We start from the raw sequence: 27,515 nt of genomic DNA on the forward strand, positions 1-27,515 counted from the left end.
GTATCGATACGAAATAGTATCCAGTCATGTCATATCATATATTATCATATTATACTGAATCAGATCATCTTGTCACACTTTAGACTTGATGGCATCAGATCGGCTTGACCCTACCGTACAGATTCATATTATGCCACATCTTCTTGTGTTGTTTCACACCCTATCAGACTTCAGTATATGGTACTGAATTGTTATATAACGTAAGGTGCCATAATTCAATGTAAAGAAATCATATCGTACCTTAAAGTTCCGTATCAAATCATATTTTATTTATTCATAATGCATCATAATGTATTTAGTTATAACAAATCAAATGGTGTTATATTTTGATGAATCTGGTTATTTTTACCTTTAGTTCACACAGAAATTTATCCTTAACAAAGATTTAATTAATATAATTAAATAATTAATAATTTATCATGAATAAATAGAATTAACATGTGAAAAAAGATAAATTACAATGAAATAATGAAAAAATATAACAAAAATACTAAAAAAAAAGAGAAATATGAATAACAGGCATTACATCTACAGACGTCTGATTGACAGGTGAACGCTTACTGAGATTGTTGATCTCCCAGAATGCACCTGGATGAAACTGTATTGCTAAAATAACACCCATCTCTCTCTCTCTCTCTCTCTCTCTCAGGTGTTCATGGGGAACCTGCAGGTGGATCTGGGGTTGGTTCAGTATGACAGTGACTCTCTGATCTCTCCCGTCCCATTGGCTGCTCAGATCAGTCTGGGGGCGGGAGCAGCTGTCATCATCCTGTCAGTGCTGGTGGTCATCCTCATGTACAGGTAGGTAACACCTGTTACAAACGTTTCTCGCACAGAGATCTCAGTGACTGATGTGTGTGTGTGTGTGTGTGTGTGTGTTTAGGAGGAAGAGTAAGCAGGCGCTCAGAGATTATAAGAAGGTTTTACTGCAGCTGGAAACCTTGGAGATCAACGTGGGAGATCAGTGCCGTAAAGAGTTCACAGGTGAACACACTGAAAACACACCTGTATTACACCTGCGGAGGGTTCTGGTAGATGTTAGCTCTGGTTCCTAACAGCGAGTAGGTTTCTGGTTCTGATCCCGGTCAGACTGGGCCCTTCTGTGTGCGTGCATGGGTTCTCTCTGGGTCCTCCAGCTTCCTCCCACGGTCCAGAAACATGCTTGTTAGGTTAATTAACGTCAGCCCTGTAACTGGCTGCCGGCCAGCCCAGGATGTACTCCTCCTCTCGCCCAGAGACGGCTTGAATCGCCTCCAGCACCCCTGCAACCCAGAGCGGGATTAGTGGTCTGGATGATGGATGGATGGTTCAGGGTCAGCCACGGGGTTGACAAAGATTAAAATTCATACAATACACAAGAAGAGCTCCGGTGAAAACCAGAAAACTGGCCTTAACAATGATAAACATGTTGTATTTTGTTGTTCTAGAGGAATGTGAAGTTTAGATTATTATGGGTTTGAATTTAGTGTTACAGTTCAGAGAGATCTGCTTGGGTTTCTTTTTTTCAGACAATTATTTTTGTCTGAAAGAAAGAAACTCAAGTAGACTGTTCACAATAAGAAGACAAAATGAACTTGCTGGATTTAGTTCAAAGAGAGCACATGTTAGAACAAGAGCCACAATCTGGTGGTGAAAAGTGGCTAAAATATGTTAAAGTGGCAATTCAAATAAGTTAAAGTGGAGAATATGGTCAAAAAGTGACAAAGAAGTGGCAAAAAATGGGGGGAAAGGGGCAAAATAGGCATTAAATTCCATAAATGTGGCGCAAAAGTGGCAAAAATTGATTAAAAAAAAAGTTACAGGTGGCAAAAATGGTAAAAAAAGTGGTGAAAACGTAGCAAGAAAGTGCAAAAAGCAGCAAAGAGTATCAAAGATACTGATGAAAAAAGGGATAAAAGTAGAAAAAGTGATCATAAATGACAAAGAGAAGTGGCAAATATTGGCTTAAAAATGGTAAAACTGGATTAAAAGGAGCAACAAAAAGGGGAAAAGGAAAAACATTGCAAATAAGGGCATTGGAAATATATAGACTAAAAAGGTTGGCAATTAAACCCAACTGCATAAGAGTGGGAAACAAACTGATTAATATGAGTTGCAATGGATAATTTCTGTGGTCAAAGTTTATCATTTTAAGATTTTTTGGGGGAATAATATTTTAAATTAAGACATAAAAGAGCCACAAATCATCACAGAAGAGCCACATGAGGCTTTAGAGCAGGGGTGTCAAACTCAATCACAGCAGGGGCCGGATTCTGAATTTAGTTCAAAAGGACAAAAATAACATTAAATTTCATATTAACTGTTTTTTGAAAGGCAAATATTTGTAAAAGAAATTTGCAATTGTGTTTCCAGGGTCAAAATATGAGATAAAATTCAAAATCATGAGTTTTTAAAAGGCCAAAATTTTGAATTGTCAGTCTAAAATGTCAAAGTATAGAATTGAAAGTCAAAGTGAGGAGTTGAAAATGTTAAAAATTGAAATGATATTAAAAAGAATGAGTTAAAAAACTTAAAATATGCGATAAAGATTAAAAATTATGCATTTAAAAGGCCAAGATATGAGGCAAAATTTTGAATTTTGAGTCTAAAATGTCAAAATATGGTGTTAAAAGTCAAAGTTAGGAGTTAAAAATATGATCTAAAATTAAAAAATTGTGAACCTTGAAGGTCAAAATTGTAATAAGTCAAAATAATATGTGTAATTCATCATTTTAATATGCAAAATAAAAAATGTGAAAACACAAATCAATTTTTTACATCCTGACTGTCATATTCATTTTACACTTCATCAAATTTTTATGACTTAAGGATATTTTAAATCAGATCTTACATTTTTATACTGTAGAACATCTGCAGACCTCATTCTGGTGGGCCAGCTATAATAAAAATAAGACATGATGTTGCGGACCGAATCTTACTGTATCATAGGCCGGATTTGGCCCCCGGGCCTTGAGTTTTGACACCCCTGTCCCCCCTCGATGATTTAACACCCCTGTGTTAAATCATCGAGGATAAGTTTACGCTTTTATACTTTAGGTAATCTGCAGAAATCATAATAATGGGCCAGTTATAACAGAAATATGATTTAATCTTGAGGGACAGATTTAACTGTTCCACGGGTCAGATTTGGCCTTGAGTTTGAAACTTCTGCTCTAGAGCCATGCATTAAGTATCACTGTGTCAGAGACGGTGATTGTTTTAGTTATGATAAGGTCTGGAAATGTCCAAATGAATGTTTCTTTACCATTATATCAGATATGTAACATTGCAAAGCTGGTGAATTATCCAAACTTAATGTCTGTCATCAGGCAGATCCATCTTAGAAAGCTTCAAGCCCTTGTCCCCATCAGAGAACGACTGTACCAATCAGCATCGTCCAGAGAGAAAGGGGTGGGAGCTGCAGGCGTGTTTTAGTCTAAGCAACTGCAAGTCAGTAAACAATGGCAGCTGGTGAAGAGATAAGCGTGGCTGCAGCTATAGCAGCAGTTTGCCGGAACTGGTTGGCGGCGGTGCACATCTACTGTGATTATGAGCCCATGGCACGTATTCCATGATTCTTAAAGAAAACATTTTAATATATGAAGAAGCACGAACACACTTCAGTATACTGCTCCTTACTGGGAGCTCTCCCTGCACACTCAAAAGTCTGTAGATGATCCGGAGAACAGCAGACCCACTGATCTTCAATCGATGCAAAACCACATGTCACTACTCCGTTCATCTCACTCCACAGGATCCTCACTGCTGCTGACTGTAAACCCTGCTGTGTCCATCAAATGCAAACCCTGCTGCTAGCTTAAAAAACAGCAGTAAACATGGCTCTCTCCTGTCTGAACTGCCTTATCCAGATGTGTAGCGTACTCCCTCCTGCTCTGCCTGGTCCTACCTTCAGAACAGGGCCCTGAGGCTGCGGCTACATGAAAACAGTCTATTGAACACAACCGTGTTTTTAGAACAGCCGCTGTTGATGTAGCTCTGCTGCAGGTGGGATGTAAACACACAGAAACAGCTAACACATGAACGTTTGTTCAGACAGTGAACTCAGGGGGCTGTCGTTGTTGTTTTAGTCCACCTACAAGAGCATGGATATATATTAACATGTTCTTTATTTACAGTTTATTTTTGGGCTTTTTTATGCCTTTTACAGTGGATAGAATCAGAAACAGGGATGAGGGATTAACCTGCTCTTTTCTGCAGATCTGATGACTGAGATGATGGACCTGAGCAGTGATGTAGGCGGACCAGGACTACCTCTGCTGGACTACAGGATGTACGCAGAGAGAGTCTTCTTCCCCGGCCAGCAGGTGGCGCCACTGAGCCGCCAGCTGGACCTGCCAGAATCCAGGAGGCAGACTGTGGAGCAGGGCCTCCAGCAGCTCAACAACCTGCTCAACAACAGACTGTTCCTGACCCGGGTGAGTGGCACAGACCGAGGGGAGGGGCTAAGATCAGGACTCACCTGGACTAAGTTAACGACTCACATGAGCTAAGATCAGGACTCACCTGGGCTAAAATTAGGACTCACAAGAGCTAAGATCAGGACCTACCTGAGCTAAGATCAGGACTCACATGGGCTAAGATCAGGACTCACCTAGGCTAAGATCAGGACTCACCTGGACTAGGATCAGGACTCACCTGGAATAAGATCAGGACTCACATGGGCTAAGATTAGGACTCACATGAGCTAAGATCAGGGCTTACCTGGGCTAAGATCAGGACTCACCTGGACTAAGATCAGGACTCACCTGGGCTAAAATTAGGACTCACAAGAGCTAAGATCAGGACTCACCTGGACTAAGATCAGGACTCACCTGGGCTAAGATCAGGACTCACCTGGACTAGGATCAGGACTCACCTGGAATAAGATCAGGACTCACATGGGCTAAGATCAGGACTCACATGAGCTAAGATCAGGGCTTACCTGGGCTAAGATCAGGACCTACCTGAGCTAAGATCAGGACTCACCTGGGCTAAGATCAGGACCTACCTGAGCTAAGATCAGGACTCACCTGGACTAAGATCAGGAGTCACCTGGACTAAGATCAGGAGTCACCTTGGCTAAAATTAGGACTCACATGAGCTAGGATCAGAACTTTACCTGGTCTAAGATTAGGACTTATCTGGGCTTGAATCAGCACTCACCGTGGCTAAGATTATGGCTTACTGGTCGAGGATCAGGTCTCTACTGGTCTAAGATCAGGACTCACCTGGGCTAAGATCAGAGCTGACTAGGACTCACCTGGGCTAAGATCAGAGCTGACTAGGACTCACCTGGGCTTATTTCAGGACTCACCTAGGCTAAGATTAGGACTAAACAGTTAAGATTAGGACTCACCTGAGCTAAGACCAGAGCTCACTAGGACTCACCTGGGTTATGATTAGGACTACCCTGGCCTAAGGACCAGGACTTACCTGGACCTGTATCTGATGTTTGTGGTTTCTGTCCTCAGTTCATCCACACTCTGGAGGCTCAGCAGGGATTCTCTCAGAGGGATCGGGGTTACGTGGCGAGTCTGCTCACCATGGCTCTCCATGACAAACTGGAGTACTTCACCGAGGTCATGAAGAGTCTGCTGCAGGACCTGGTCCAACAATACGTCGCCAAGAACCCCAAACTCATGCTGCGCAGGTGAGAAAAACAAACACACCCTCTCTGTTATCACTTTTAGATGGGGAGTCTGATTGGAGCAGAGAACAGGTGATAGAAACAGGAAGACACCTGGAGAAGAAAGGTGAGCCGTGGGGAGTAAGGGAGACAGACTCATCAGTCTTTGTGTCTGTTTCAGGACAGAGACGGTGGTAGAGAAGATGCTGACCAACTGGATGTCGATCTGCCTCTACTCCTTCCTGAAGGTAAACATCTGTCTGTCTGTAGAACCCTATCCTCTGTGTTCCACCTGTCTCACTCTTACCTGTCCGTCTGTGCATCAGGAGGTGGCGGGGGAGCCGCTCTACATGCTCTACAGAGCCATAAAGTACCAGGTGGATAAAGGACCGGTGGACGCCGTGACGGGAAAAGCCAAACGAACTCTAAACGACAGTCACCTGCTGAGAGAGGACATCGACTACAGCTCCATGGTAACCACAGCACACCTGTCTCCCACACCTGAACAGTATCCACAGGTATTAGATGCTGACTTGTGCCTCTGTCCCAGACTCTGACGGTGCTGGTGAAGAATGGAGTCGAGGTTCAGCCGTGTCCTGTTAAAGTGCTCGACACTGACACCATCACACAGGTACTCACTCACCTGTCTGATTATCACCTGTCTTTAGTGGTGTCTGGTGTAGGATTCTCCAGTTTCCTGTTTGTTAGCTTGATGCTAACACATTAGGGAAAATGCCATTAACAGGCTAACCAAATCAGCATAGAGATTTCACTGTAAAAAAAACTATCTGATTTCCTGAACAGACTTAACAATCATCATCATACCTGTCTGTCTGTGTGCAGGTGAAGGATAAGATCCTGGACCAGGTGTACAGAGGAGCCCCGTTCTCTCAGAGACCAGCAGCCGACAGTCTGGACCTGGGTAACCTCAAACAGAAGCAGATTCTCTCACAGAGCTGTAGGTTTGATTAACGGCTCTTAACCGTGTTTCTGTGTTTTAATGACAGAGTGGCGTTCAGGTCAGGCAGGTCACCTGACCCTGTCGGACGATGATGTCACAGCAGTGGTTCAAGGTCGCTGGAAACGACTGAACACTCTGCAGCACTACAAGGTAACATGAAGACTAACCAATCAGAGAGCAGCTTACAGCCAACATTTTTGCCACTAATAACCCATTTTTTATACTTTTTGCCCCTTTCATCCTCTTTTACTAATTTTTTGCCACATTTTAACCTCTTTTCCTGCACATTTTTGCCCCTTTGTGTCTCTCTACAACCCATCTTTCCACTCTCTAACCCCTTCTCATCACTTACTCAGGCCATTTTTGCAACATTTTTATAAATATATTTACTAATTATGAATGACGAGTGAATTTCTGTAAAAACAGGTCAAAATCAGGTCATTCTATATTTCAATAGTCATTTTTTTGGATGGATTAAACAGCTGCAGACATTTGAAGCCAAAAGACACTCCTAAAAGCAGAACATCTTCTTTTCCTCCTTTTCTGAATTTAATGATCTTCTGGGGGCCGGACAGAAAGCTTTAGGGGGCCTGATTTGGCCCTCAGGCCACCAGTTGAGGATCAGTGGTATAGGATGAATGACCCCTCCTCCCTGGTCATCATGGCTGAAGAGAGGGGTCAGCGCTGATAATGGCACAATGAAATTAAACATTTAGAGGGCTAACACCCACGAATCAGGAGGAAAGAGAGACAAAGCCCTTATTTGACCTGCTGTAATGAATCTCAGTTTACCTGAGGATAATATAAAACACAGCAGAATGCAGTGCAAAGGGTTTTTTTAGAATGTGCATGAGAACAGTCACAACCCAAAGCTCATGGCCATAGGTGAGGGGAATGAAAATCAGCTGGTAGATGAAAAGCTTTGCATTGTAAATCATCTGCAAAACTGCTGATCCTGCACCAATCTATCTGTCAATCTCATGGTCCAATCTGGCCTCGCTCATAAAGAAGATCCTGAGACACATATCTCCTCCACTTGAGGGAATTCCACCATTTTCTAGCAGGGAACCATGGCCTTAGACTTGGAGGTGCTGACCCTGTTCCAGGCACTTCACACTCAGCTGCAAGCCGCCCTGATGCCTGCAGGTCTCTGGCTAAAGAAGCCAACAGAACCACATCATCTGCAAAAAGCAGCGGTGCAATTCTGCACACAGGGGTAGAACTGCTTGGCTTATAGTTTTCTGAGGCTTGTCAAAACAAAGCCACACTTCCATTTCTCTTCTTTCAAAATAAAAGCACCAGATGTTCTACTGCATAAGAGGGAAAACTGAAATTTAATGAGCAGGAAATTTAATGCAAATGTGATGCAAAGTGAGACATGATACTCAGGTGCTGTTGGACATGCTGTTAGTTTTCATCTTTTCTGTCTCCGTCTATATCAAGTTAAAACTCTCTAACTGTCGCTCATTCTCCAGGTTCCAGACGGGGCCACGGTCGCTCTGATTCCTCGGTCTCAGAGCTCAGGAGGAGTCGGAGTGAATCAGGTGTTCCAGACGGGAGAGAGTAAGAAAAATGCTCTGCTGCAAATCTAACAACATGAGGAACATGTAGAACAAGATGTGAATGTTTGTGTCTGTTGTCTTAGAAACTCCGATGCTGGAGGGCGAGGAGGAGGAGGGTCTGCGTCTGTGGCACCTGGTGAAGAGCAGCGAGGATCCTGAAATCCCCAAACACAGAAAGAGCAGCATGAGGGAGAGAGAGAGAGCCAAGGCCATACCTGAGATTTACCTGACCAGACTGCTGTCCATGAAGGTAACACGAGCACAGAATAACTCAGACACATGAAATGTACCGTCCTGCTCTCGTCTCATCTCTGTCTGTCTGTCTGTCTGTAGGGGACTCTGCAGAAGTTTGTGGACGATGTTTTCGTGGCAATCCTCAGTACCAAGCGTCCTCCTCCGATCGCCGTCAGATTCTTCTTCGACTTCCTGGACGACATGGCGGACAAACATGGCATCGACGACCCCGAGACGGTCCACATCTGGAAGACCAACAGGTGAGACTCACTCCAGGACACCTGTCTTTTCGTCTGAACTCTTTCTCTGACCCACCCGTCTCTCCGCAGTCTCCCTCTCAGGTTCTGGGTGAACATCCTGAAGAATCCTCAGTTCGTTTTGGACGTCCAGGTGACGGACAGCATCGACGCCGTACTGTCTGTCATTGCTCAGACCTTCATTGACTCCTGCACCACCTCCGAGCACAAAGTGGGACGGGTACGACCCGTCTATCCTCTTATGCAGAGTGTCTCACTGTGGGATGTGTGGTCATGTGACCTTTTGTTGTGCTATTTCTGTCCAATCAGGACTCTCCTGTGAACAAGCTGCTGTACGCCAGAGAGATCCCACGATACAAACAGCTGGTGGAGAGGTGAGACAGTCTCATGATAGCTGGCCGCACACTGGACCAGCCTTTCCCAAACTGCAGTACAGTTTTATCGGTGTGCAAAAATAATGAAATTGCAATTTTTCCCCCAATATTGCAATTGCGGTTTAATATGCAGTTACTTTTAGGTTCCTCATCATTATTCATGTCACCCTTGATGTGCAAAGGCCTTTAGTCTTCAGCTTAAAATGTTCCTTAGTTTCCCATCAGAGGCAGCCTGATCCAGAATAGTTCCTATCAAACATGTTTGATATTTGTGGTTCCAGATCAGGGAGACTCTGACTCCATCAGGAGCATTAGCATTTCTGTGTTGAGAACAGACTGGAAGATTATTTAGACAAAAACAAGAGCAAAAGGCCTTACATTGGACCGGGGGGAGTCAGGTCGTAGATTGTCTAGTGTTCAGCCAAACAAACATAGAAACCTCATTTAAATCACTCTGTATGGAAAGAATAATGTGTCTATGTATGTGTTTATAGGTATTACAGTGATATCCACAGTGCTGCTTCAGGATGTTATCAGGAGATGAACTCCACTCTCACTGAGCTCTCTGGGGTGAGTACAACTACAACACTAACATAAATACTAATATATGGCCCACAGAATAAAACTGTAACTTTATTATATGATTATATAACTTTATTATTTACTGCTGTCTGTCTGCAGAGTTTTGCCTCAGAGATGAACAGTATTGTGGCTCTACATGAACTCTACAAATACATCAACAAATATTATGATCAGGTAACATCCACACAGCTGTTACACACACTTAGATAAATAGATATTAATCACAGTGATGCTGAGGAATATATGATATTCAGTATTATTACCCTACACAGTTGCGCTGTTCCATTATGAAAGGATAATGAAAAGACCCCTGATCTCATAGAGCTCCTATCCTAAATCCCACTGCAGCCTGACAACATCGCTAACCACGGACCCAGGCTTTATAAATCTGAGCTCCAGGTAGTGACATCAGTTCTGCCTCACTGCCCGTCTTAGGCTTCCTACCCCAAACCTGACCATGTAGACTGAAGGGCCAGGACATCTATCACAGTGATGCTCAACGCGTGGCTCTTTTATGTCTTAATTTGAAATATAATTCCCCCAGAAAACCTTAAAAAAGGAAACTTTGACCTCAGAAATTATCCATTGCGAGTCACATAAATCAGTTTGCTTCCCAAGCTTGTACAGTAGGCTTTAATTGGCAACTTTTAATCAATTTTTGCTTTTTTTACCTTATTACAGCTTTTTGCCCATTTTTGCCACCTTTGTGTTGCTTTTTTGCCCGTTTAAGTCACTTTCCACTGATTGCTGCTTTTGACCATTTTTGCCCCGTAACTCATTTTTTTGTTTCTTCTAACCCATTTTTGCCACCTTTTTCAGCATTTTTTTTTTTTTTGCCTGTTTCTTCCCTTTTTTTTCTACTTTTTCTCCCCATTTTTTCTACTTTTTTGGTCACTTTTCTCCCCTTTTTGACACTTTTATCCTGATTTTTGCATTTTTTTTTTTTGCCACTTTTTTCCCATTTTGCCACCTTTTTCAGCTATTGCTCATTTTTACCACCTTTATGCTGCTTTTTGTCCTTTTTAGTAACTTTTCACTGATTTCTCGCTATATTTTTTCCGCATTTGACCATTTTTGCCACCTGTAACTCATTTTTTGTCACTTTTCACAAATTTTTGCCTCTTTCTCCCCATTTTTACCCTTTTCCACCCATTTTTGCAACTTTTTGCTGTGTTTAGCCCATTTTTGCCACTTTTTTGTCACTTTTCTCCCCTTTATGACATTTTTTCTTGCTTTTTGCAATTGTTTGCCCCTTGTTTCCCATTTTTACCACCTTTATGCTGCTTTTTGCCCTTTCTAGTCATTTTTCACTGATTTTTCGATACATTTTCACCACATGTGACCATTTTTGCCATCTGTAACTCATTTCTTGTCACTTCTCACACATTTTTGCCTCTTTCTGCCCTTTTTTGCTAGTTTTCTTTTCTGTCTTTGCCACCAATTTTTACAGCCACTTTAACCTTTTTTGCCACTTTTCACCACTTAGATTGTGGCTCTTGCAAAGGTATTTTTCCACTACTTGGCTCTCCGGTTGAGCAGGATTCAGTATCACTTATCTGTCATATCAAAAGAGAACCTCCCTTCACAGATCTGATTAGTCCCACGTCGCCTCCAGGAGGCTGGACAGGGAACTCCAGCACTGCAGAGACAGCCCCCTGAATGCTAACCCTCGCTGCCTACCGTAGCATTCCCTAACAAACGGGAGTAACAGCAAAGTTCAGGGGGATTTTATCACTGCTGCTTCAGGTTTATTTGGTTTATTTCAAGCTCTTTTTGCCCTCCAGGCCTCCACATGGTCATGTGACTGATGAGTTTTGCTCATTAGCCTCTATCTTCTCCTTCTCCGTTCCCGTCTCACAGATCATCATGTCTCTAGAGGAGGACAGCTCTGGTCAGAAGATGCAGCTGGCGTATCGTCTGCAGCAGGTCGCCGCCCTGGTGGAGAACAAGGTTACTGACCTCTGATGGCCTCTAGTGACCTCTAAAGAAGCTTCCAGAGACTGAGACGGACTTCCTGTTCACAACACTGTCTTCCTGCTGAGTGTGTGATTGTGTGATCGTGTGTTTTGTAGTCAGACTCAGGAGATTCCCTCTCTTACAGCAGTCGGTCTGAACCTGGACTCACCTGGACTCACCTGGACCGGTCTGTGGTGGAAACGACAATCTGACCAATCAGGGAGCATCATCACCACCTGCTGCCTTGCACTACATTTCCCAGAGTTCCCTGCTGTCTGCGTGCAGCCTGAAAGCACAATGTAAAAGTTTCTGATCACACAAACCCACTTTAATAAGGGATGATTAATCACTAATAACAGTTTATTGACCACTGATTATTGATCATTGATGACTGTTGATTGACCTGCTGGATGGATTTTTATTCTCCGTTTAAACACACAAACTGAATCAGGGAGATTTTATCACGTTTTTACGTTGATGCTATCTGTAGCTAAAGCTAACCAGCTGATGGTTTACTATACAAACTCTGCTAACATGCTAACTAGGCTCATGAAACAAACATTATCACGAGCTAAAATGCTAACTATGCTCATAAAGCAAAAATAATTTTAAAAAATTATGTTTTTTCTGTTTGTTCTGAATGAACAAAGAGCTAACGAGCTAAGAAGCTAACGGGCTAATGCTCAAACAATCTGAGTTTAGCTGTGTGGTTGCGAGTGTGCGTGTTTGCATTACTAACTTATTGTGTGTACATACTGTAAGTATTATTTAATGTTTCCCGGCTGTGCCTTCTCTCTCTCGCAGCTAGGTGGCGCCGTCTTAGTGTTAAGACAGCAGTGTTACTGATTATGTGCCCCAGTGCATTATGGGAAGTCTATTTAACTGAATGTTGACTGTATTTGGCGGGGGGGGGGGGACGCTGAGTCATAGCGAACATAAAATAGCACAGTTAGCACAAGAGCTAGCCTGAAGCTATGCTTGGTTGACAGAGCTGCGTAATGAATATTATTGTCTGTTTTTTTGTTTCCATGACAACACTGAACTGTACAGTTTAAATGCTAACTGTTTGAAATGTCTTTTTAGCTTCTATGCTAAAGGTTATTTAGAAACAGCTAGCCTCACAGCTAAGCTAGGCGTTATGAAGGGACGTTATGCTGCTAACAGAATGCTACAACAGCTAGCATAGTATCAGATATGTTGAAAAACAGTTGGCATCATAGCTATCTATTACGGTGGAGTATTAGGGCCACAGAAAGAGAAAAAAAATTTAAAAATAATGTTTTTTTTGACATTATGAGAAAAAAGTTGTAATATTATGAGAAAAAAATTGGAACATTACGAGAATAAAATATAACATGAAAGAAAGTCTGCCGGGGCGCCACCTCCATTAAAATGAGCAATGTTGAGCACCTTAAGAAGCTATACTTTAGAATCAGTTTATATAAGGAATAAGGAATACTTCATCTTTTGGCACATCAGCATCAAATTATTATCAGAATCAGGGCAATACTCTGTCGTAGATCCGCAGCAACGCAGATATGACGGAAAGTCTTTCTTGTAATGTTTTATTCTCGTAATATTTGGACTTTTTTCTCATATTACAACTTTATTCTCATAATATTACGACATTATTCTTGTAATATTACGACTTTTTCTCTTAATATTACGACTTCATCCTCGTAATATTATGACTTTTTTCTCATAATATTACTTTATTTTTGTAATATAACGACCTTATTCTCGTAATATTACGACTTTTTCTTGTAATATTATGACTTTTTTCTCTTACTATTACAACTTTATCTTGATATATTACCACTTTTATCTCTTAATATTGCGACATTATTGTCTTAATATTGCGACTTTTTCTTGTAATATTACGACATTATTCTTGTAATATTACAACTTTTTTCTTGTAATATTACGACTTTTTTCTCTTAATATTACGACTGTATTTTGTTACATTATGACTTTTATCTCTTAATATTACGACTTTATTCTCGTACTATTACGACTTTTATCTCTTAACATTACGACTTTATTCCCATAATATTACGACTTTATTCTCGTAATATTACGACTGTATTCTCATTATATTACCACTTTTTCTCGTAATATCAAAACCATTTTTTAAAAATTCTTTTATTTATTTTTTTCTCTTCGTGTGGCCCTAGTTCTCTGCTGTAATCTATACATAGAAAGCGTCTGGGCATCGGCCATTCAGTGGGCGCCATATTGAAGAGGTGGAGTTGGGCTGATGATGAATGTTAGTCAAAGATTATCCCGCCATTGTTGGCTAACATTACCAAATCGTTTTTTTTTTTTTTTTGTGAATTCTGAGCATTTTCATCGTGGATAGACCTCCTACAATCTTTGACTTACATTCATCGTCGGCAGCGACTGCACTTCTTCAAGATGGCGCCCGTGTGACCCATCTCAGAAGCCCAAACTGCATCGGAGTATAGATTTTCTTTGGGTTAGCATTACAACGGGTATGCTAATTGTTTGTAGCTTATCCAGCTAACTGTCTGTGTTACATTTAAAGCTAGCCTCAAGCTATGCTAACAATGTTTAACTAGCTGATTGTTGCATGTATTTTACCTTTTACAGTTAGCATAGCATTAGCGTAGTATTCAAACATCTGACAAGAAGTTAAAATTCTTTCAAATTAAAAGTCTGTTTATTTTTTGTATGCTTTGAATGTCTGCTCGCCGTGTTTTTAGCCGTGTGCTAACAGTGATGTAAGTACAAACCCCGATCAGTGATCATGTCGCTGAACAGTGGTCCAATCAGCTGATACAAATGCATAAAGCTTTATCGTCACAGCGGTGGAGAACAGACGATGTGACTCCCTGAGTATAAAAAAGACATTTTTAAAAACTTCTTAAGACAATTTTAACATTATTAAGGTGTTCGCATGTGAAAAGCAATAACGATGATTGGAATCAAACAGTCTTTTATTTTGAAGGTCTAATCTACTGACATCATCAGTGTTAACGCTTAAATTTTAAATAAAGTTTTATTTGTCAGCATGAAGCAGTGTTTAGTTTACAGGGTGATGAAACCATAAAAGACGGGACATTATCACCTCCATGACAGCAACTGCTTCAGAAACAGTCATGGTTTGATTAAACTTTTAATGTGAAACTCTGACAGGATACTTCCTGTTCTCCTGCTGTTTTTGTTTTTTCAGAATAAAAGACTCTGACTGGACTTTTCATGCAATAAAAAAAAAAACACTGGAGTCAAATACTTTATGATTTAAAAAATATTGTAAAATGATCTTCCTGCTGTCCGACACAGCCCTTCTTCTTCTTCTTCTGTATTTTTCTTCTTCTCTAGTTTTCTTCTTCTGGTGTTCTGAGAGTTGTTGCTGTTTGAATGTCCTCTCTGTTTCTGCCTGCGTGTTTTTTGAACCTGTGTTTGACCCGTAGTTGTAGTTCTTTGATTAGACTTCTGCATGCGTGTGATGATGAAGATGATGATGATGAAGATTTATGGTGCTTCTTCAGAATACTCTTTTTTAATAAAGAGAAGGGGCGGAGCTTAATCTGGCTCTGACCTCCTGATCTCTGTACAGTTTTCTTATCTGATGGATCAGATCCTGCGCTCTGATTGGTCGAGCTCCGTTTGTTACTGAAGTGTTTTTTTCTACAAGGGAATAAAAACTTTAAAGTGTTTGTAAAAAAATCAATTGGTCGATTGATCAGTTTAAATGAAGCTGGGACTGAAGCTGTACAGTTTGATAACAGAGTGTAAATGTGCCTGTAAATACCTGACCAGGTGTGATGATGATGATGATGATGGTGATGAAGATGAGTTGATGGGAAATGTAAATGTGTTTTTATTGTGAAGATGCTGGAGGCCAAACAGTTTGTATCCTGTAAAAATAAAGTTATAATTTTAACACTGCTCTGTGTTTCTCTGTCGTTGTCAGGGGCGTAGCGAGGGATTCAGGGCCCCTAATAGAAATATTACACAGGCCCCCCCTTAACCGGCCAGCCAAGCAACTGTGTTTTATTATTTTTGAACCATAATTTCCCCATTTATGAGCAATATTTTTACTACATTTACTTGCATTATTTTGCAGTGCTGGACCATACCATTTGGACATTTTTTAAGGCAGAGCCCCCCAAAATTTTAATTTCACTCTATATGATACAAATTTCAGTCTGCTGACTGATTCATTTAGTCTCTTTTGATTCAGTAACGACACTAAACCAGTGATACTCAACGTGTGGCTCTCTGGTGAGGATTTATGGCTCTTTTATGCCCTAATTTGGAACATTATCCCCTTTTATGACACTTTTATCCTGCTTTTTGCTATTTTTGCCCCTTTGTTGCCTTTTTTATCCACTTTTCGCCCATTTACAGTTTTTTTCGCCTGCATAGACACTAAAATCAAAAGTATTACACAATTATCAAAACCTTACACTCGAGAAAAACATTGGCTCAGATTTGCACCATCATAAGCACAATGTCAGCCTCACACTTTTTGCAAAACAATACACACAGTGATTTGCAAACCACTAAACACACTCGTGTACATTAGACACAGAAGTATATCATGATGTCACTTCCTTGCAATTCCAAAGCACTGACTGTCAGATTACCACACCAATGAGTCCATGGTTAAACACACGATTGCTTAATTGTAGACACACCAATCAGGTTTAAGCAGTATAAAAATGCAGCAGGTGAGTTCACCTGTCTTCAACCAAAATAGAGGGAGTCAGAAGAAGAAGAGTGAGGGTGAGAGGGGGAATCCACGGAGGAGGAGGAAGAGGACGAAGACGAGGAAGACCAGAAGCAAAAAGAGAACATGCTCAAAGAAGAAGAGGACCAAATTCATCAAAAACATCTAAACCCAATCAAAGAGTTTTTCTCGGCATGGCAGTGGAGGGTTTACTCTGGCCCCAGGCTCAGGCACCCCTCATTCAGGCCATGCAGGAGGCCTGTGCGAGGTTGGATTCAACATTCAAGACAGTTCTTCTCTTGTCTTGCCAATGGGGATGTCGCCAGTGATGTTGATGAAATTCTGAGGCCAGATCCAGCTAGGTGAAGAGATAATGTCTAGTATTTTCTGTACTGCAGGGCTGTACAGTGCGACATATATGTAGCAAACGCTACGAGAACATTGGTCTGTGCTAAGAGGTTTTCACTCCTCATCACAGGTGCTATGACAGAGTGAGAGAGGCGTGTGAATGCCAGACTCGCAGATAAGACTTTAGGTTTGACTTGTTGCCCCAAAAACTTCACTTTGATTTGAGATTTGAATTTCACACCCAGTCCATTTGTTTCTTATTTCTGGTACATTTTAGACTCAAGGGGAATGTTTTTTCCTCTCGTCATGCTCAGTTCTGTGCGTCTGGAGCACGAGTGGCCACGCTCTGCGATGGTGAGAGAGGGACCTGCTGCAGCTCTAACAGACGGGGCAGGCTCAGGGCAGACGCAGTACAAGAGTCAATATGTTGAAGAGGAGCGCTGCTATAATCCCAAGTTTTATTTTAAGGCACGTAGGCTAGACGATGTTAAAAACATGTATCTACTAGCTTACTTCTCCGTTAGCCTCGTCCTTTCCAGTTACACACTGATGGTTGCAGTGTTGGCTGTCAGTGAGAGGACAGAGCTCTCAGTCTGCACTGACTTCTGATTAAAGATTAATGTATAAAACCATGCAGTCTTTCTCCACTAATATCGTAGCTGCTGCTGTTTGGTTAACAAGACAATACGCGTCTGAATGTAGCATACAGGTCCGATAGGACACTGACAGACAGCAGTGTAGGAGAGAGAGAGAGAGAGAGAGAGAGAGAGAAAGAGAGAGAGAGAGAGAGAGAGAGAGAGAGAGAGAGAGAGAGAGAGAGAGAGAGAGAGAGAAAGAGAGAGAGAGAGAGAGAGAGAGAGAGAAAGAGAGAGAGACAGAGAGAGAGAGAGAGAGAGAGAGAGAGAGAGACAGAGAGAGAGAGAGAGACAGAGAGAGAGAGAGAGAGAGAGGACCACGGAGGAGAAGATAATACATCCAACTCTGCATAAACTTTGTGTTTATTGTTAGGGTAAAGACATGATTTAGAGATAGTTTTTTTTAATTACCGTTGAACTCCATCAGTACTGATGTTATGATGACACTGTTAGAGAGAAAAGAGCGTCTGTTCATTTACATCAGCTCTAAAAACATCGTGTGATAGTACAGTAAGGACCAAACTCTAACAGTGTTTAATGAATGTCTAATAATAAATTGGAATATTCTCCTATTACTCTGAGTATCAGTAAATATATAAGGGGTGTCCAAACTATGGGTTGTGGGCCAACTGTGGCCCTTGGTCCTTTTGAATTGGCCTGCAAGAAATCCATTAAAAAGGCCCACATAAGAACCTAAAACTTTACTATGTTTCTTAGTTTGACTAGGAATGCACAATAATGGGGTTTATTCAACATGGGGATATTTACAAATTAAATTCAGCTGATATCAATACCAATATATAAAATTTATATATATTAATATACATGTAGTTTAAACCTAACACTTCAGTCCTTGAAACACAGTTTAAGGATGAACAAAGAAACATACTTCAGTCTCTAGAACACACTAAAGTTTAAGTTATAAGGATGAACACAGAAGAAGACTTCAGCTGTCTGTTGGTCCTGCCAAAAGTAGAAAAAAAAGATGAATACAAACCAAAGGATTCCTGCAGCAAATAGCAGCACAAACTGAGTTAATTTGCTCCTCTGTCTGATCTCAATGTCTGATTTCTAAATCCTACTGCTCTAATCACCTTCAAGCACCAACACTTCTGTAGTTAGTCATCTTCCAGCAGGTTGCTCTTGTTCTGTGTCTGAATGTGGAGATGAACCATCAGCATCTCTCTTCTCTGTGATTGGCTGTTTGCTTTGGTAGACTTTAATGAGAGCTGTAATTTAGGCCGTTTTGGTTTTGTTTTAAAGTACTTTGACTTACTGAGCATATATTTTGGTTTCATGTTGGTTTTAGAGATGTAACAAATATTTTATATATTGTGCTACAGGTTTTTGTTTTGTGCTACAAGATTGTCGACCTCTGTAGCACCAAAGTTAACGTACAGCCCTGTACTCTATTGTTTTTTTTTTACTGTAATTGTAACCTGTGCTGGATACAGTATTTTAGTTTGTCTGATATTTACTGAGCTACAGTGTTGTGCTCACTACTGTAGTAGCATGAACATGGGACATGTGCTGACACGTTGGCTGATTATATGGAGAGAAATCAATGATATTTTCATCAGTCTGCTGCATCGGTCTTGTGTAGTGTTTGGTGAATTTATTGTATATTCTCTCTTCTTCTGTGTGCTTCACTAACAGTGCTCTAATCACTCAGAAGTAGAACTGCTAAAAGTGTTTCAGGTCAGCAACAGCGGTGTGTAACTGTTCAGACAGAGTTAAGTCATATGAAATGTGTGTGTTTCATATGGTAAAAAAATATGTTTTTTATAAATTAGTGTATAGTTTTTACAAAAGTAAAGGACCTGAGGTGTTAGCTACTTGTGCGTGTGGTTGTGTGAATTGTGTGTAGTGTGTAGACAAAATGAGCCCTGTTTCCAAAATTGTGTTTAAGCAATCGAAAAAAAAAAACCCTGTATCCTGCCTTTTGCAGTTAAATTCCCATTTAGTTCCCATTTTTCCACCTTTTTTTACTCACTTTTCATACATTTTTGTCATGTTTTTGCCACTTTTCCATCAGTGTTTGCCCCTTTGTTCCCATTTTTTTTTGCCACTTCTCGCCCATTCAAGCTGCCTTTTGCGATTAAGTTTTACTTATTTTCACACCTTTTCACTGATTTTTGGCAATTTTTTCCAACTTTTTTCAGATTTTGCCACTTTTTGACAATGCTTTGCCAGCTGTATCTGATCTTTTGGTCACGCCCCGCCCATTTTTGCAACTTTTCTCTCAGTGTTTGCCACCTTTAGCCCATTTTTGCAACTTTTCTCTCAGTGTTTGCCACCTTTAGCCCATTTTTGACACTTTTCTCTCAGTGTTTGCCACCTTTAGCCCATTTTTGACACTTTTATCCTGCTTTTGCAATTTTTTTGCCCCTTTTTTGCCTATTTATGCCACTTCTCACCTGTTTAACCTGCGTTTTGCAGTTAAATTCCCACTTAGTTCCCATTTTACCACCTTTTTTCTAATTTTTGCCCATTTTAGTCACTTTTCATACATTTATTTTTGTCACTTTTGGACCATTTTTGCCACCTGTGACTCATTTTTTGCCAAATCTCACCAATTTTTGCCACTGTTTCTCCCCATTTTTGCCAATTTTCCATCAGTTTATGCCCCTTTTCTTTGCCACTTTTCACCCATTTAAGCTGCCTTATGTAATTAAAGGCCTTTTTTTCTCATTTTCGCCCATTTTTTCCGACTTTTTTTCAGATTTTTGCCACTTTTTGCCACTTTTATCTTAATTTTTGGTCACTTCTCACCCATTTTTACCACCTTTTTTCTAATTTATGCCACTTTTCTCACAGTGTTTGCAGCTTTTGACCACTAGGATTAAATGTTTCTATATGAAGTATGTTCTTGTATTTCATATGTGTGAATTTTTCATTGATAAAACACTCTTGAGGTCCAACGCCAGCGTTTCCTTATTTTTGGTTGTTTTATTCTCCCTTTAATTTACTGGCCTTGACTGGGAATAGAAAAAAGTACAAGATTTGTAGAAACTTTAAAAAAGTATGTGGTCAACACCCTGGCGGTCAGTAAAATATATTTAAATATATCATGACCGATGTGACATTTATATTTTCTGTTATTTTAGCAGGGTTAGGGTCCTCCAGCGTTTGTTTTCATGTTTTTCATATTTTTGCAGCCTTCATGAACACGTATTTATGTTATAGTTTGACGTTAAATGTAAATTTCAGGATGTTAACGTTAAAAACGTAGCCGAGCTGATGACGTCACAGTCCCATTTTGGGTCCAGGTCCAGGCCGAGCATGGCTGTAAACTGCGCATGCGCATACCCCGGTGTCCGGTGTCAGACTGACAGCAGCTGTTCAGAGATAGCGAGAGCGAGCGAGAGACAGCACGAGACAGATAAAAAACCCAGCGAGAATAACCCAGACCCGAACCCTAACCCGGGACAGACCGTGAGAGACCCGGACGGTCCGTTCCAGACCCGGGATAGACCGGGACAGAGGGACAGAACCTTCTGGAGCTACCAGGCGAACAGACAGACTGCCAGCAGCTGTTCATTCGGGTTAACGGTTCTCTGACAGGCGGGCCAGCGGCTCACGTGCGCCTTGCCTCCTCGTTTCCTAACCAGGGCAGATCGCGGACCCCCCTTTCCAGCTGGACCTGACCCGGGTACAGCCCGCTGTGTGGAGCAGCTCCACGGCTAACGGAAGCTAAGCTAGCCGTCGCCGTTACACCAGTCCGCTCGGCTCGGCTCGGCTCGGTTCGGCGGGGCTCGTGCACCGGGAGACAGGATGTTGATAGGTAACGTGATCCTGACCCGGGTCAGTGTGCCGGTCCAGCTGTCAGTCCGGTTTGAAGACTGTATACATTCAGATAGCTAACAGGCTAAGCTAGCTGTTAGCTAATGGTACCAGGCACACTGATGCACACATACACAAATACACACAAATACACACACACATACACAAATACACACAAATACACACAAATACACACACACATCAAAACACACGAACACAAATACACACAAATACACACACACATACACACCCATACACACAAATACAAACAAATACACACAAATACACACACACATACACACACACATCAAAACACACGAACACAAATACACACAAATACACACACACATACACACACATACACACAAATACACACAAATACACACAAATACACACACACATACACACCCCTACACACAAATACACACAAATACACACACACCTACACAAATACACATACACAAATACACACAAATACACACAAATACACACAAATACACACACACATACACACACATACACAAATACACATACACAAATACACACACACATACACACACACATCAAAACACACGAACACAAATACACACAAATACACACACACATCAAAACACACGAACACAAATACACACAAATACACACACACATCAAAACACACAACCACGGACTGTTATACTAATATAAATAATAACACAAGTGTAAACTGAATTAATGCAGCTTTATTAATACTCACACACAAACAGAGCAGTATTATAAAAACTGTGAATCTCAGGTTATCAGATTTAATGTAAACTTTAAATATCTCTTCATCAGAATATTTTATTATTTATATAATGTACCAGATCATCACTGTTTTTATTCATATCTTGGTTTTTGTGTCACCTAAAATGAGTCACCTGATCCTCATCATCTATTTATAGCTCCTAAATGTGAACTTTCTGTCACTGTTTTATTGTTAACTAATCAAAGATCCTGTTTACACCTGACATTAACGTCCACTTTACATTTGGAGATCATGTGGTATTTGTGGACACTCCTCATTGCATACTGATGACAGTCTGATATCCGATAGCTCAGCTGCAGACAGAGATGGTCAGGGATGGACGGAGAAGGCCTCCTCCACATTTATTTGGTAGAGTAGACTTCACATACTGACGTGCAGTAAAGACTGTCAGCTGTTGCAGTCTGTGGTCGTCCAGGAGTTTGTCTTCTGAGGCGTCTCAATTATAATAAAAACCCTAATCACAATTATTTTGATTGATGTTGAATTGACTAGGGATGCACGGTATTATTGGCATGAGAACAGTATCTGCAGATATCAGCTTTAAAAGTGAATTACCGGTATTGACAGGTATGAAAATGACTGCAGATATTTACAGCCAGTATTTTTGCTATAAAATCTGCCTATATCAGCTGTAAATACTGGCTGTATGAAGAACTATATTAGTGGAGTGTTAGTCTGGACCAGCAGACCCATGTCAGCTGAAGTCTGTTTCTTTATTCATCATCACCCCCCTCATTTTAGAGTCTGCTTTAAGGACTGACATTTGTTCATTTGTTTATCTTCAAACTTTTAACTGTGTGTTTTAATGTCTGAAGTTTTAGGTTTTAGGTCAAACATCATTACTGGCTCAAATGAATTTATAAATATCAGAATATTGGGTGTTGGCAAACACATCTCTATCACACGCACATTTTTCTAAACCTAAACTCTCTTAATACTCGGGGTGGGAATAAAAATCGATACAGCATAGTATTGCAGTATTTTGTCTGGCGATATATTGCATCTTCTCGTCCACCAAGATTTTTTATTTATTTTTTCACTTAATTGCAAATATGAACTGAAGCTATGATAATAGAAAAATAAAGTCAATTGTGGTGATGACTCTTGTGACCAAATTCTAATCGCAATTTTCTTAACCCAATTTTGCAATTGCACTTTAATTATTTTTTATATTTGATTGTTTCTTAAGTTCCTCATCTCATTTATTTCCCAACAAATACAAACAATAGGGGCGTGCCATGTATGCAGGCGGCCCGGGACGAATCTGGCCTGTGGTATCATTTACCGCATGTCTCTCCCCACTCTCTTCCCTGTTTCCGAGTCAATCCACTGTCCTCCTCTATCTAATAAAGGCACAAAAAGGCACAAAAACAAATCTTAAAAAAAAATAACAAAAAATCATTCTGAACTATAACCAACACAATATTAGGTTAAACTAGGGCTGAACAATTAAAAAAAAAAAAAATTATATATATATATATATATATATAATTTTGATGATTTTGACTCATTCTGCAAATTGGATATGAACTGTTGTATTAAAGGAAATGATGATTTTGTGTAATTCTCATATTTAACAAGAAAAACAAAGAAATAAAGAAAGTAGGATTTTTCATGCACTATTTGAACTAGAAAAGCACTCAGAGAGCGCAGACCTCCACCATTACCCCATCCCCCAATAGTAAGGAATCCTTTAAAAAATTCCTGGATCCAGACGGTGATCCGGATCACTCCCAACGTCTAATCAGTTCTTCCTTCTGCCATTTCTGCCATTTCCTGAAAATTTCATCAAAATCTGTCCATAACTTTATGAGTTCTGTTGCTAACAAACTAACAAACCCTGCCGATCGCATGACCTCCCTGGCGGAGGTAAAAATATGCCACTAGAATGATTGTATGATATGTAATGTATAACGTCTCTTCTGCAAAAAATATTAAAAACTGGTATTTTGACACAAATTTCAGGTAAAAGAAATGTTGCCTCGTCTGCGATTTGAAAATTGTAGCAGGCCATATTATGATTTAATCTCATTTGGGATTAATTACCCAGCTCTAGTGGCCAAAATTGTATTTAAATTTAAACTCGATTAACTGCTGAGCTTTAGTGTGTAGATATTTGCATGCTTACACTGTCATATCAAAGCATGAAGCACTGTAAAAATCAGTGAAAGCTAATTTAGAAGGGGACAGAAGGCTGGATTCACATGAGGGGACTGACTGAGACCTGCTGCCTCATCTCTGAGTCAGCCAGTCTGTCCAGGTTAAACTTCTCCTTCTTCTAGTTGGGTAGTACTCCTTATTGATCCGAGTCCTCGTCAGCACCACTGTTGATCCTGTTCTGTCGTTTGTTGTAAGACAAAATGACAATATGTTTTTAACAGAGTTGCAAGAATATAAATGCTGGTGAGAAGCACTTTGAAAACTCCACAGACTTAATGCTTCAGCTGATGAAGAGAATATCACAGAAGAATTTTACATCATGTTTTATATACTGCAGAAATGTTCACGACTGCTGATAACAAGTTTCAAGCCATTCTAAACTGGTGTTGATCATATATTAATAAAACTGGGCATCTCTAGCATTATTTCCTGTTAGAGATTTATCTTTGAACATAAATGAGTTTGAATCAGAGTTACAGAAGCTCATCTGTTCTATCACACATTTCCTCTAAACAACATTAAATCTCTAATTATCTAAAGCACTGATCATCAACTGGTGGCCCGGGGGCCATATCAGGGCCCTCAAAGCTTCCTGTCCGGCCCCTGAAAGATCATTAAATTCAGAAAAGGAGGCAAAGAAGATTTTGTGGTTTTAAGAGTATCCTTTGGCTTTAAGTGTCTGCAGCTGTTAAATCAATCCCATGAACAATTAATATTGAAATAGTTTTAGAGCAACTTCACATTTGATCTGTTTTTACTGAAATTTACTGTCATAATTAGTAGAGATTTAAAAACGGGTTTAAGGTTGGAAGAAGTGCTGCAAAAATGGCCAGAAAAAGTGTTGAAAATGGAAGAGAAGCAAAAATGGGTGATAAGTGGCAAAAAGGGACAAAAATTAGCAGAAAAAGTGGTAAAAAGAGGTAAAAATGGGGCATACATTGGTAAAGGAGGAAAAAAATGGGGTAAAAAGTATCAAAAATTGGTTACAAATAAAAAATAGTACAACAAAAAACAATGACAAGGGGTTTAAAATGGCAAAAATAGAATTAAAAAAATGGCAAAAATGGATAAAAGAGTAGCACAAAGGGATTAAACATGCAGGAAAAGTGGTTTAAATTGGTTAAAGACGTAAAAAGTATCAAATATGGGTTAAAAATGGCAAAAAATGGTTTTAAAGTTGCAAAGATTGATGAAAAAATGTAATGAAAAGAGGTAAAAAGTGGCAAAAATAGAAGAAAAGTGTCAAAAATGGTTAAGAGAATAAAGGGGATTAAACAAAAATTGGGTTAAAGGGGCAAAAAGGGTTTGTATGTATCATAATTGGGTTAATACTGGTGCGAAATCAAAATAGCGGAGTGCCCCTTCTCTGGGATTTTCTGGGACTCTGTCAGATCTGGTGTCAGGCCTGTCTACTTGTGTGCTGCTGCATTATAGATAACAGGGATCGATCTCACTGGTGATACCTAAAGTGTCCTGTGTTTTGAAAGAAATATGAATACTATAACAATAATATTTCGGTCAGACCAAAATATTTATTCAATGTTTGTTTATGTGAAGTCCGGCCCCCAGTTTCTGTGGAGACTAAATCTGGCCCTTGTGCAGATGTACTTGATGACCCCTGCTCTAAAGTCTAACTGTGGAGTTTGACCGGTTATCTGGGGACTGAGCTATGAAACAGTTAGAGGAGCTATTTATGCATTTAATTTAATCACAATAAAGTCTGATTATTTTCTAAAATTAGAATGGGTTTTAAAGAAATTATATTAAATGGTTTTTATTATTCTTAACATTGATTTATACCAATTCATATCCATTTATTAATTTGAAATAAAGTATGTTTTCGACTTGTATTAAAATGTTATTGTGAAACTTTTCATTATTATTTTGATTAAATTAAATTTAAGATAATGTTTTTGAAGATGTGATCTAAGCGTCTCCTCTCTCGTGTTTCTCCAGCAGCCGTCGGAGCAGGAAGTGGAAACCCCACCACCACAGGCAAGAAACGCCGCAGAGGAAAGAAACACCGGAGAGTCCGAACAGATGAGAACCGGTGAGACACACACTCCTAAATTTAGCCTCTGAGAGTGTATGTTTGAATCTAGGGCAGTCAGTGTGTGTGTGAGAGAGTGTTTAATAATGCACATGCTGCGTTATTACTGAGAATTTATTTTGGCGCAATATCTAAAAAAATAAATAAAGCAAAACCAGATATTTTTATTATTTTGAAATGAAAATCCTATTTGTCTCCCACCTGCTCCTGGTTCAGATATCAGCTCTGACACCTATCATCAAACATGTTTGATAGTTATGATGTGATCAGGCAGGCTCTGACATGTTTTGGAGCAGTAAAATAACTGTGTTGTCCACTGACACCGCACACTTGAGTATGATTTAGACAAATGCTTGATGGTGGCGTCCTTAAATGGATGGGGAGGTGTGTGTGGGGGAAGCACAGTGGGCCTAAAACTGGACCTGAAATAATCTAGTGCAGGGGTTTCAAAGCGTGGAAGAGTGAGCCTCCCTAAGAAAAAATGATCTATTCCATGGACCCCCAACCCAAATGAGATTTGAAAAATGTAAACAATATATTGTCAAACATTTTGTCTCATTTTTTAAAACATTTTTATGTTTGATATTTTGGTCTGCATGTCTCAAATATCCATTTTTCCCAGGCAATCAGCTATTTAGCCTCAGTAACAAACTTAGTGCCAATACTTCCTGATTATTATGTTCCACGCTAGAGCTGAACGATTTGGGAAAATAATCTAATTGCAATTTTTTCACCCAACATTGTGATTGCAATTTAACATGTGATTACTCTTCAGGTTCCTCATCTAATAAACCATTCTATATTGTAACACACAAAGCTATTTCACCCAGAAATTTATATCCAATCTTCCAAAATCTACAAATAAATCTTCAAAAATTGTAAGAAAATAACTAAAAATTAAAAACCTCCCTCACCACCCAAAAAAATTCAAATCAAATTCCCGAAAAATGTTAAATAAATTCCTCAAATTTTCATAAAAATACTAAAACAAATCAAAGAACCCCACCCAAAAATCAGATCAATTTTTTAAAAATTTACAAATGAATTTCTCAAATTTTCATGAAATTACCTAAAAGTTTCAAAGCTAATTCTCCCAGAAATTTGAATCAAATTTCCCAAAATTTACAAATAAGTGTTTGAAATTTCCATCAAATTCCTCAAATTTTCTAAAGAAATTTCCAAAGAAATTCAAAACAGATTTACAAAAATGAACAAATAAATGTAACAAATTTTTAAGAAGATCCTTTGAATTTTCAAAACAAATTTCCCCCCAAAATTCAAATCAAATTCCTAAAAATGTCAAAATAAATGTCTCAAATTTCCACAAAATATCTAAAAATCTCTAAGCAAAAATCCCCCCAAGATTCAAATCAATCTAACAAAAATGTCTTATTGCAATTATTTTGTCCTGTTTTGCAAATTTGATATTAATTGTAATGAAGGGAGTGATGATTTTATGGATTTATTTTGAAGACAAAATATACAAAAACAAGGAAAGTAGGAACTTTGTCATTTATTTTAGAAAATA

General features: G+C 39.7%; 2 protein-coding genes across 4 annotated transcripts in view; both read left to right on the plus strand.

The window, feature by feature from the left end:
• plxnb3 (plexin B3) overlaps positions 1–13,113 on the plus strand; it is a 127,539-nt gene extending 114,426 nt beyond the window's left edge. For both annotated transcript variants that reach the window (XM_041799887.1, XM_041799888.1), the window contains 17 exons: positions 650–801; positions 884–984; positions 4,198–4,415; positions 5,451–5,629; positions 5,787–5,853; positions 5,932–6,078; positions 6,156–6,236; positions 6,449–6,527; positions 6,613–6,716; positions 8,042–8,129; positions 8,212–8,378; positions 8,462–8,622; positions 8,692–8,839; positions 8,929–8,993; positions 9,488–9,563; positions 9,675–9,749; positions 11,436–13,113. In XM_041799887.1, the coding sequence (XP_041655821.1) occupies positions 650–801; positions 884–984; positions 4,198–4,415; positions 5,451–5,629; positions 5,787–5,853; positions 5,932–6,078; positions 6,156–6,236; positions 6,449–6,527; positions 6,613–6,716; positions 8,042–8,129; positions 8,212–8,378; positions 8,462–8,622; positions 8,692–8,839; positions 8,929–8,993; positions 9,488–9,563; positions 9,675–9,749; positions 11,436–11,540 (2,013 nt within the window). In that variant the 3' untranslated portion in view covers positions 11,541–13,113. The remainder of the gene's footprint in view (positions 1–649; positions 802–883; positions 985–4,197; positions 4,416–5,450; positions 5,630–5,786; positions 5,854–5,931; positions 6,079–6,155; positions 6,237–6,448; positions 6,528–6,612; positions 6,717–8,041; positions 8,130–8,211; positions 8,379–8,461; positions 8,623–8,691; positions 8,840–8,928; positions 8,994–9,487; positions 9,564–9,674; positions 9,750–11,435) is intronic.
• Positions 13,114–20,538: 7,425 nt separating this feature from the next.
• srpk3 (SRSF protein kinase 3) overlaps positions 20,539–27,515 on the plus strand; it is a 41,867-nt gene continuing 34,890 nt past the window's right edge. The window contains exons 1-2 of one of the 2 annotated variants that reach the window (XM_041799164.1): positions 20,539–20,994; positions 25,894–25,987. In XM_041799164.1, the coding sequence (XP_041655098.1) occupies positions 20,985–20,994; positions 25,894–25,987 (104 nt within the window). In that variant the 5' untranslated portion in view covers positions 20,539–20,984. The remainder of the gene's footprint in view (positions 20,995–25,893; positions 25,988–27,515) is intronic. The other variant, XM_041799165.1, reaches the window with a different exon arrangement.

This window comes from Cheilinus undulatus, linkage group 11 (assembly GCF_018320785.1).
Source record: "Cheilinus undulatus linkage group 11, ASM1832078v1, whole genome shotgun sequence".
In the NCBI taxonomy this organism is placed as follows: domain Eukaryota; kingdom Metazoa; phylum Chordata; class Actinopteri; order Labriformes; family Labridae; genus Cheilinus; species Cheilinus undulatus.